Source organism: Panthera uncia (assembly GCF_023721935.1).
Source record: "Panthera uncia isolate 11264 chromosome B2 unlocalized genomic scaffold, Puncia_PCG_1.0 HiC_scaffold_24, whole genome shotgun sequence".
NCBI classification, from domain to species: domain Eukaryota; kingdom Metazoa; phylum Chordata; class Mammalia; order Carnivora; family Felidae; genus Panthera; species Panthera uncia.
The window spans coordinates 1320282-1331290 of record NW_026057580.1 but is presented as its reverse complement, the minus strand read 5'-3'; the positions used below and the strand labels follow the sequence as shown (position 1 = coordinate 1331290).

Genomic DNA, 11009 nt, shown 5'->3' with positions numbered 1-11009 from the left:
GGGAGGAAAGGGAGGGAGGGAGGAAGGAAGGAAGTAAGGAAAGGAGGGAGGGAAGAAGGGAGAATGGAAGGATAGAAGGAAGGAGGGAGGATGGATGGAAGGAAGGAAGGAGGATGGATGGAAGGAAGGAAGGTAGAAAGAAGAAAGGAAAGGAGAGGGGGAAGGAAGGAAGGAGGACAGATGGAAGGAAGGAAGGAAAGAAAGGGAGGAAGGAAGGAAGGAAAGGAGGGAGGGAGGGAAGGAGGAAGGAAGGAAGGGAGGAAGGGGAAGGAGGAAGGAAGGAAGGAAGGAAGGAAGGCGAGGAAGGAAGGCAGGCGAGGAAGGAAGGGAAGAGAGGGAGTGAAGAAGGAAGGAAGGAAGGAAAGAAGGGAGGAAAGGAAAGGAAGGGAGGGAGGAAGGAAGGAAGAAGGGAAAGGGAGGAAGGAAGGAAGGAAAGCGAGGAAGGAAGGGAAGAGAGGGAGGGAAGAAGGAAGGAAGGAAAGAAGGAAGGAAGAAAGAAAGGAAGGAAAGGGAGAGAGGGAAGAAGGAAGGGAGGGAGGAAAGGAGGGAGAGAAGGAAGAATGGAAGGATAGAAGGAAGGAAAGAAGGAAGGAAGGAAGGAAGGAAGGGAGGGAGGAAAGGAAAGGAAGGGAGGGAGGAGAGGTTCATGAATGGCCCCCTACATGCCAGGGCACTGCTGAACATTTCATCTACTCTTTGAAACCCTGAGGGATAAGCACTAGGACCTGTCTTTACACACAAGGGAACACAAGTTCTGGTCACTTGCCCAAGGTGGTTACTGATAAAAGCCAGGGCGTGGGTCTTCCAGCTCCATGCTCAGGACTTTTTCATGACACTACATGGGAGGGACAGTGCTGGCTGTCAGGGCCATGGCACGGTGTCTCTAGGGCCAAAGGCTGGAACGGGTCAGGCTCCTCCCTTCCTGGGAGTTAGGACTCAAACCCTGAACCTCCATGTTCATGCCAGCTTGGTCTTAGCCCCCAGGAGCCATGTCTGAGCTGTTGTCTAGACCAGGCTCAGGGCTAGGAGAGGTGCCATCTGGTAGGCATTGCTCCTCCCCGGGTGTCTCTGTGCTCACCTGCTCCTCTTGTCCCACCCGTATGATCTTCCAGAAGGCGTTTGACTCTGCTCTCGTTACCCCAGGTAGTGAGGGGGCTTTCACCGGGCCCAAAGAGTGGGTGGGGCTGGAGGGAACACTCCCCCTGCCTCCCTGGAGCAACCATGGTCACCGTGAGGGGCGCCCAACACATAACTCTGCTGCCCTCCAAAGATTCAGGAGCCCTGCGCCCCCCTCCCGCCCCAGCTCCTGTTTCTTCGAAGGGCCTGTGGTTTTCCCAGGCAGGTGTGAGCACGTCCCTCGGTCTAGTGCTGTCTGTCCTGTTTACTTGGGTTCCCGGGGCCTCGTCCCCTTGGCCATGGGGACCAGGATCTTTGAAACAAGGATTGCTCGGGGCCCAGGGAGCCAGCGGAGCCCCTGGATGGATCCCTCCCCTCCGGCTGCTCCCACCCCCCAGACCTGCACGCCCAGCCCTCATCGACTCCTCTAATGATCACCCTCCTCTCCCTACTCCCTTCTTTTGGAGAAGGACAGAGAAGGACAGCGTATGCATGCCCCTGTGTTCTCTGTGACTGAGTCTGTCTCTGTTTCCAAGACTAGTCTTTGTCTATCTCTCGGTCGCTCTGGGCGTGTCTCTCTCGGTCACTTTGTGTGGTGGGCACAGGCGGGTGTTGATCATTTACTCTCTGGGTTTCTGCCCTTTCTTTTCCTTCTCTGCCTGTGGCTCTCCTCTCCCTGTGCCCTTGTGGTCTCTGTGTCTCTCTGTGTCTCTTGTTTCTACGTCTCCCCTGCTTCCAACATGGCATGCAGTGGGGGGGGGGGGGGGGGAGCACCCTCTCTGAGCCCCTGTTACCCTGAATACACAGCCGGTGGTCTGATGAGAGGATCAGGCTGCACCCTGTACCCTGTAATTGCCCGCCTGGCTCCGGGGCCCCATGGCCCCCGACTTCACCCTCCTGGCTCCCAGCTTACCCTCAGTCAGGCCTTCCCACACCCCAGGGGTGGCACGGGGGGGGGGGGGATTGAGGAGTCCAGGCCCCTTTCTGCCGCCCTCCCCTACCTCCCATCCCCCTAACCCTCTTGCCCTGGGCCCAGGGGGCCCTAGTCTTGCCACCTCAGGAGCTGTGGGTTTGAAGTTTGCTCCATTTCTGCCTTCCGCCCACCCTGCACTGAGGGGCTGAGCTCCTCACTGTAATTACATGTGGCTGCGGTCCGCCTCTTCCCAGCCTCCTGGGCCGGCTCCCTGCCTCTCTTCCTGCCCGGCCCCTCCGCCTCAGGCCCGTCCTTCTCCTCACCCCCAGGTCTCTGATTCCTTCTCCTGCTCTCATCCTATTTGACCGGGCTTCGCCCTATCTGTCACTCTCGCCCTTCCGTAACCATGTTCCCTTCTCTGTCGCCTCTGCCTCTGTCCCCATCCTTACCTGCCTCCCCCTCACTTTCTCTCTACTGAACCTCCCTCCTGTCCCAGGCTGTCTGTCATGGGGCTTCTGGGGGCTCCCTCTTTCAGTGCCCAAAGCTGCCTTCTGATGCTGTCTCTCTCTCTCTCTCTCTCTCTCTCTCTCTCTGCTTCTTCCTTTCATTGTCCCTTTGGTTCTTCCCCTGTCACTCTTTTTTTTTTTTTTAATTTATTTTGAGAGAGAGAGTGAGTGTGGGGGAGGGGCAGAGAGAGAGACTCCCAAGCAGGCTCTGAACTGATGTAGGGCTCGAACCCCCAAACCACGAGATCATGACCTGAGCTGAAGTCATGAGCCCCCCATCCCCATCACTCTCGATGCCTGTCCCTACTCTCCATCACTGACCATCTGTCTGTTCTCTCCTGCTCCGCGGTTCTGCCTCCTCTCCCCACTTCCCTTCATACTGCACATCGCTGGGGCGCCTGGGTGGCTCAGTCAGCTGAGCGTCCACCTCCTGATTTCGGCTCAGGTCATGATCTTGCAGTCTGTGGGACTGAGCCCCGCATCGGGCTCCGCACTGACAGAAAGGAGCCTGCTTGGGATTCCGGCTCCCTCTCTCTCTGCCCCTCCCCCACTTGTGCTCTCTGTCTCTCTCTCTCTCTCTGTCTCTCTCTCTCTCAAAATAAACAAATAAACATTAAAAAAAAACACTGCACATCTCTGGCCCCTTTCCCTGACAATCACACGGACACATGTAAACACATGCACTCACGTGCACGCATACACACACACACACACACACACACACCCTTGATCACTCGTGGGTTTTGTTTTGGGAACTTTCTATTTTGGAGCCTGGCACTGTTGCCAGATAGGGTAAGGGCTGGGTAGCTGGTACAAAGAGACAGAGAATGAGGGCTCATGGCATTCTGGGCTGTGGGAAGGGGACCAGGGCTGGGCAGACAGGAGGGCACCAGGAAAATATACCTTCGTCGTCTGATTTTTCTCTAGCCCAGACCCAACCCCTCCTGCCTGAGCTGGAGGTAGTAACAGGATCCACGCACCCTGTGGAGGCAGCGCTAGAGGAGGACTCCCTGGAAGAGGCGGCACCCCCCATGCCCCAAGGCAATGGCCCTGGGGCCCCTCAGGCCCTGGACAGCACTGACCTCGACGGCCCCACAGAAGCTGTGACACGTGAGTCCTAGGGAGCCAGGGGATGCGGGTGGCAACATGGAGGGGTCGCGCCAGGGAATCCGATTCTTACGGGCTGGTGGAAACGCAGCCGTCGCCCGCGGGAGCCTAGCACAGGGCCAGGACCTTGAGGGGTGGGCGACGGAAAGGCATGGTCACTGTCCTTTCTGTCTAGGAAAGAGACCGCCACAGGCAAAATGACTGGTATAAGATCAGTTCACAAGGAGCGTGGACAGGCTCCAGGCGATATGGTTCAGGACAAGAGGGCGTGTGGCCCTATGAAAGGAAGAAGGGGGCTGGGGGTGCTGGGAGGGAGCACAGAACAGAGCCAGAGCAGGGAGCCAGAGCAGAGCCCCGCTGGATCCCACCCTTCCGGGCGTCAAGGGTGAAGAGGCAGGAGAGAAGCCCCCAGCTGCCCTGGGCAGAAGGGAGCCCACCCCCAGGCTTGGCTCGAGGAGGCCTCCGAGGAGGTCCTGGAGGGAGGGAATTCTTCCCCTTCGCTCTCAAGAGAGGGGGAGGGGCAGCCAGAGCCATTTGTATTTTTTTTTTTTTAATTTTTTTTTTCAACGTTTTTTATTTATTTTTGGGACAGAGAGAGACAGAGCATGAACGGGGGAGGGGCAGAGAGAGAGGGAGACACAGAATCTGAAACAGGCTCCAGGCTCCGAGCCATCAGCCCAGAGCCTGACGCGGGGCTCGAACTCATGGACCGCGAGATCGTGACCTGGCTGAAGTCGGACGCTTAACCGACTGCACCACCCAGGCGCCCCGAGCCATTTGTATTTAATAATAAGATCCACAAAATCCGTAGACACATTTGCCCTTTCCAACCTTCTCTCCCTAAAGGATCTCAAGAGCTCTTCAAAGCAGCCTGTAGCGAGGCAGCAGGATAGCTCTTGCCAAGTCCATTTTACAGATGAGGAGACTGAGGCACACAGAACCACTCAGCCTGGACACAGCTGGGGAACTCAGGTCTCCCGGCCCAGTGCTCTCTCCTATGCCTTCCTGCCCAGCTGGCAGGGCTCAGCAGGGAGCTGCCTTCAGCCAGGGCATCTGGGGCTAAGTTGGACTCCCTGGAAGTCGGGGTTACTAAATCCTGCTAGCGCACTGCCCTCAGCCTCCTCTAGACACACCCACCAGCAGAATCGAGAGAAAGAGGTCAGCGCCGTGGCCACAGAGGAGGGGGCCTGGATGGGAGTCGGACAGACACCTCTGTGTCTATGGGCCCGAGTGTTTGCTCTGTGACTCAGTCCCCACGGCCACCCCCACGGCTATGGCCACAGGCAAGCTCTGTGTCTGCCCGAACCTCCCAGGGCCCTCAGCTCACCACACACTCCCGCCCTCTGGTCACTGTGCCCATGTTTAGGCATCAGGGCAGGGGGCACGGAAGCTGGCCAAGGACTCGGGCCGGTCTCCCGCCACCACGGGGCCAAGAGGTGGGAGCAGGATGATTCAGGCCTGGCTGCTTCCCATGGCCTTACCCCTGTTTACCCAGATGCAGGCACCAGCCACACCTCAGGGCCAAAGGCTCCCAGCGTGGAGCTGCTCCAGAGCCCTGCTCCCATCCTCTCCTGACTCCCCATCTGGTCCTCGGCTCCTTTCTCACAGCCTCCATCCCCTCCCCACTCCACTTCCTCGCTGTGGAATCTTGGGCAGGTTTTACCCTCTCCACACCTCAGTTTTTTCATCTGTGAAATGGGGCCGGTAATAGTCGATCTGTCACAACTACGACACGGAAATCTCTCGGCACGGTGCTGGTACCTCATCACAGCTCCACGTGTAAGCTACTAGTTCTGAGACTAGTGATGGTTGGGATGTAGCAGCCTATTCCCCAGTCCTCCATCTCCCAGCCTCTGCTCCCTTCCTGCCTCTGCGTCCCGAGCCCCAGCTCTCAGCCTCCAGGCTGGGCCCACCTCCGACATTTACTAGCTGTGGGACCTTGGACAAGTTACTGTACTCCTCTAGGACTCCGTTTCCTCCTCTGTGAAAGGTGGGTCCTGCCCTATGGAGATACTCAGAGGCTTTGGTGAGAGAAGAATTAGCATGACAAGTGCTTAGAAGGGTGGAGGCGAGTAGTCAGTGCTCCCTGACTGGACGTGACCGCCACCATTTCTTAGAAGGCCCAACCAGGGGACGCTTCCCCAGTCAGGGGACGCTCTGAGGCCAACTTCCCCTCTCCTCAGCCTGCCGGGACTCGGGGACCCAGACCCCAGTGCGTAGAGATGGAAGTGTCCCGCACACATTTACAGAGTCCTCCCCAGGGGTCAGGAGCCCTGAGTGGCTGAGGGGTCCCAGAGCTCTGCTTCTCCCTCCCCTCCCCCAAACAGACACACACACACACACACACACACACACATACACACCTCCCCTCATCTCTTGTGAACAGAACCATGCCATCCAGGTGAGCAAACCTGAGGTGAGGAAAGGGACTGGGTGCTTTGGGGGGGATCCCCAGACCCAGCTTCCCTGTACCCCACTGATGAAGCTGAAGTTTGGTCCCTCAGCCTGAGATGGGGACTCAGAGAATTCGTGGCCTCGGGGACCCCCCCTCCCCCACCGCTGGCCTCTCTTCCCTTGTCACCCTTCTCACCCAGACCCCCAGGGCCCCACAGCAGACTCTGCCAGCCACCCCACAGAGGCGGACAGGGCAGGGGAGCCGAGGAGAAGAGAGGGGCTGTGAGGGCCCCTGGAGTCCAGGGCCAGGGCGTTCATCTCCAAACAGATGTTTCCAATAAATCACCCAGCACACGAAGGGCAAAAACAGCTGGGGGCTTGGCAGGGGCTGAGGTGAAGGTTAACTGCTTCGCTGCTGTCCTTCCTCACCCCAGCCAAACAGTCCTTACCCCTGACCACTGTCCCTCTTGCCAAAACCCCAGGACTCCAAGGGCAGGAGAATGGATTTCATGTGGGGTAAGAAGATGGGGTCCAGGGCTCTGAGTCCCTCCTCTTGTCTTGCACCTCTGTCTTTTCTGGAGGGAGCACTGGCCTGGGAGTCATGGGCCAGGCTCAACTCTGCTATTTCCTGGTGTGCCTCCGGGCACGTCAGTTCTGCTCTCTGGGCCTCAGTTTCCCCATCTGCAGAATACACGGCCGACTAGTTGGCCTGTGGTGTATCTAAGGACCGGGCCAGAGCTCTGGGAGGTCGTGGCCCCCCACCCCGGGGTCCCCCATTAACCTTTCTCATTGTCTCTCTAGGCCAGCCTCAGGGGAACCCCTTGGGCTGCACCCCTCTGGTGGCGAATGGCTCAGGCCACCCCTCGGAGCTGGGCAGCACCAGGCGGGCGGGGAATGGTGCCCTGGGTGGCCCCAAGGCCCACCGGAAGTTGCAGACGCACCCGTCTCTCGCCAACCAGGGCAGCAAGAAGGGCAAGAGCAGCACCAAATCTGCTGCCTCCCAGATCCCCCTCCAGGCGCAGGAAGGTAAGCACCCCATCCCACCTCTCCCTGGGAGAGGCCTCCAAAGGCATGATGCAGCAGCATTTTCACCAGGTTGCTCGTTAGAAGTTCAGTCTCAGCCCTGCGCCAGGCCTACCGGCTCTGAACCTCTGGGTAGGGCCCAGGAGACTGGCCTGGGAATCTGGCCAACTACACCTGGTGGGTAAATCGAGGCACAGCTGCGTTCTCAAGACCAGCCCCTCCCCATCTCTGCTCACGGAGAGTTGCCGTAACAAGGAAGAAAACCATGTGGGCTGATCCTGTGTAAGCCACCCCATTTCTGGAAACACAGCTTCCCTCAAGGAATGGACCCTCTGTTTAGTGAGAGCAGGACACCCAGAAGAATAAAATGAAGCACCATCATCAGATACTCACATGGGGGTGCAGCGAGGACTGTGTGCTCCGGCGGGGGCGGGGGGGGGGCGCCGTGGTACGGCGGGAAGTCAGAGAACCCAGATACGCCAGCCATCATTCCTGCAATGCAGAGGGGCCTCTGCAGGGCCGCCCTGGGCAGCCAGCTTTCCCGCCTCATGAGGCATCAGTTCAGCATGGGTGACGGCCCCCTGTAGCTCAGTGGTACTTGACCTTCACCCCAGAATTTTTAAGTGAGCCCTGTCCACTCCGGGGGACTCCGTCCGGCCTGGTCTTCTGCAAACAGGATTCAGTGTGCACATTTGCACGTAATGTGTTCACCAACTTTCCCACAGAACAGATTCTGCCCAACAGTCTTAATTATGAAGGGAGTATTCGTTCATTTAAAATGTACTGCGCATCTGCTACGAGCCAGGCCCTGTGCTGGGTAACCAGTCCGTGGCCTCTAAAGCTCTCATGAGAAAGACAAACAGGTAATCACCATATGGGGTGATAAATACACTGACAAAGCCACACACTGGAGATTATGCAAACAACCCCAGGGGACCCCACACCAGCCCAGAAAGCTGGGGAGGACGAGTCTGGGCAGGCTCCCGAGGTGTCTGAGCAAGCTTTAAAGGGTGAGTAGGAGTATCTAGCCAGGAGGGGCATTAACACAGAAGTGAGAAATGGCTAGTTTGGCTAGATCATGAAATTATGTAAGGAATGGGGAAAGGTGAGACTCCAAAAAGGCAGGGGCTCTGGGGGTGGGAGGCACCTGGTTAACTCTACCCTGGACCTAGACTTTATCTGGAAGGCAATAGGGAGCCATTGAAGGGTTTTAAACAAGGTAGTGACTTCCATCGGATCTGCATTTGAAGAGAACGCCCTCGTTCAGTTTGCAGGTAGGTTGCAGGGGCTCCGAGCTGTCCCTCCACACAGTCCCTCCACACAGAAATGAGGCGGGAGAGTCAGATCCTCCGTGGTGTGAGACTCTCTGGAGGGGAGGCCAGGGGCCCACCTGCCGCGTGCCCAGCCCCTGGGAGGGATGCCAGCTCAACATCCTGGCAGCACACTGAGTGGAACTAGCCTGCCTGGTTTGGGTTCCCAGCTCCACCGTTTCCCCGCTGGCTGCCCAAGGGTAGGCTCACGCGTTAATTCAGCTACCATTTACTTACCTCGATGTCAGGCACCTTCTAGGGACTAGTAACATGCCAGTGACTACAGCGGACAAAGACGCCTGCCTTACATGTTAGTAGGAGGAGAAAGCTGTGCAGAGCCATGGAAGGTGATAAGTCCTGGGGGTAGGGAGGAGGCGAAGCAGGCCAGGGGCGGGGCTGAAGGAGCTGGGGTGCGGCCAGCAGGTCACAGAGATGGTGGTTGTGGAAAGCCACAGCAGAGTGATCCAGGGGGACAGTGTGGGAGGAGTCCAGGTCACGTGGGACCGTGGGGGCCACTGTGAGATCTTTGGCTTTTACTCCTAGTGAGGCGGAAGCCGCTGGAGGGCTCTGAGCACAGGAGGGATGGACTCCACTGAGGTTTTGCAAGGGTCCCTCTGGGCTACTGTGTGGGGAGAGGGTGCAGGGAGGGGTAGTCAAAGGTGGGGAGTGGGGTGACCAGTGAGAGGGCTGTTGCAGTTGCCCTGGTGAGAGAGCAACAGAATGGCAGGATTCTGCTGGGTCTGTTTTGAAGTGACTTCTCTGTGCCTCAGTTTTTTCATCTGTAGAGTGGGGCTAAGAGTGGCCCCATCTCATGGAATCCTTGCAAGTTTAAATGAGTTTCATTCATGCCCAACACTTAGAACAGTGCCTGGGACGGGCTACCACTCAGTGTGTGTGTTAAATAAATGACTCAGGGTGTCGAAGAGCGGGCCTCGGGGTCCAGACCGCTTGGGCTCAGACCCTGGCTCTGAAGCCAATGGGGCAGGTGCATGTAACTCTCTGTGCCTTGGGGTCATGCCCTGGAAAGAATCACCATTTCTCTGAGCTGTGGGAGGGTAGGGGAGCGCTCGTGAGCCCCCTGTGGCTGGGTCTCTGGCCCCTTGGCTGTCTCACGGCCCTGTCCCCCCACCCGTGCCCGCAGACTGCTGCGTCCACTGCATCCTGTCCTGCCTGTTCTGCGAGTTCCTGACGCTGTGCAACATCGTCCTGGACTGCGCCACGTGCGGCTCCTGCAGCTCCGAGGACTCGTGCCTCTGCTGCTGCTGCTGTGGCTCCGGCGAGTGCGCCGACTGCGACCTGCCCTGCGACCTGGACTGCGGCATCGTGGACGCCTGCTGCGAGTCCGCCGACTGCCTGGAGATCTGCATGGAGTGCTGCGGCCTCTGCTTCTCGTCCTGACCGCCGCCGCCCCCGCAGGGTCCCTCGCGCCCGCAGCCCGGGGGCGGGGACGCGCGAGGCCACCTCCGCGGAGGCGGCGGGGGGGGCGGGGCCGCTGCAGCGCCGCCTCCTCGCGGTTCCCGGGACCGACGGTGGCCCCGGACACCCGGCGGGCGGGCGGGCTTGGGTGGGAGCCGCGCCTGGCCCCGCGGCCTGGGCTGCGGAACACTGTGAACGTGGGGCGCAGGGACGCGGGGGAGGCGGGGCCGGCGGGCGGTGCGCTCCTCTACCTCTCACCGCCCCTGGCGCCCGCCTCCCGCTGCCCAGGCTCCGAGGACAGCAAAATGTGAAGTGAGACACCCCAGCCCGCCCTGGGCCAAGCCCCTCCCCAGTCTTCTTCCTGGGACCCGCGGGGGCCTGACCCCTGCGGTGACCTCCGAAGTCCCCCAGAGGGCAGGGCTGGGCCAGAAGGGACGGGAACGTATAGAGACGACTGGAAGGGGGGAGAGGGAGGGAATGGAGGGAGGGTCTGTTCTGTTTGTTGCTGTAAATAAAGTTATTTGTCCAGCTCAGATTTCCTCGGCTCTCGTGACTACTCACGAGTCCACAGACCCCGAGACTCCGAAGCAAACACCCCGCCCCCACCCCCCCCCCCCCCCCCCCCCCCCCCACACACACAAAGCACCCAAATGGATGAGCCTTCCTTCTGGGGTCTGTTCTCTTCATGTTCCCCTCCCTCCTTCACGGTCCCCTGAAAGGCAGCAAGGGTACAGACTCCCCACCATTATTTCCCTCTTCCCATCAAAGGGAAGGGGTGAAGCCCAGGGAGGGAAGAGTTAACCCTTGGCATAGAATTAATTAACAACAGATGTGTTCGGGTTTTGATTAATTAATCTCCTGCTGACTCCTGCTTCTCGAAGCCCTTTCCGTGATGGCTCTGAGGCTTGGGTGCCGCCTGTGTCCGTGGTAGAGCAGTGTCCGGGGAGGGGTCGACTCAGGACGGCGCAGCCTGGGCTTGACCCCCGGCTGGCCCCGGAAAGCAAGCGTGGCTTGCATGGGGGTCACTCAGCCCAGCCTCCAGTCCCCTGATTGTCAGGGGGCCTGAGGAAGAAGAAAACTGGCAGGACTAGCAGAAGCCTGGGAGGCCCCATGGCCAGAGCCCTCCTTGTCTGCAGGCAGGACAGCACTGAGCACTGCAGGAGTGGGTTCCAACACTGGGGAGGCCTGGCTGGGCTGAGCCTTCCCTACCCCATCCCCGACCAG

At 59.1% G+C, this 11009-nt stretch overlaps 1 protein-coding gene across 2 annotated transcripts in view; it reads left to right on the top strand.

Annotated features, from left to right (window-relative positions):
* MDFI (MyoD family inhibitor) overlaps positions 1-10315 on the top strand; it is a 16853-nt gene extending 6538 nt beyond the window's left edge. For both annotated transcript variants that reach the window (XM_049653295.1, XM_049653294.1), the window contains exons 3-5: positions 3463-3645; positions 6838-7062; positions 9511-10315. In XM_049653295.1, the coding sequence (XP_049509252.1) occupies positions 3463-3645; positions 6838-7062; positions 9511-9767 (665 nt within the window). In that variant the 3' untranslated portion in view covers positions 9768-10315. The remainder of the gene's footprint in view (positions 1-3462; positions 3646-6837; positions 7063-9510) is intronic.
* The last annotated feature ends 694 nt before the right edge of the window (positions 10316-11009 follow it).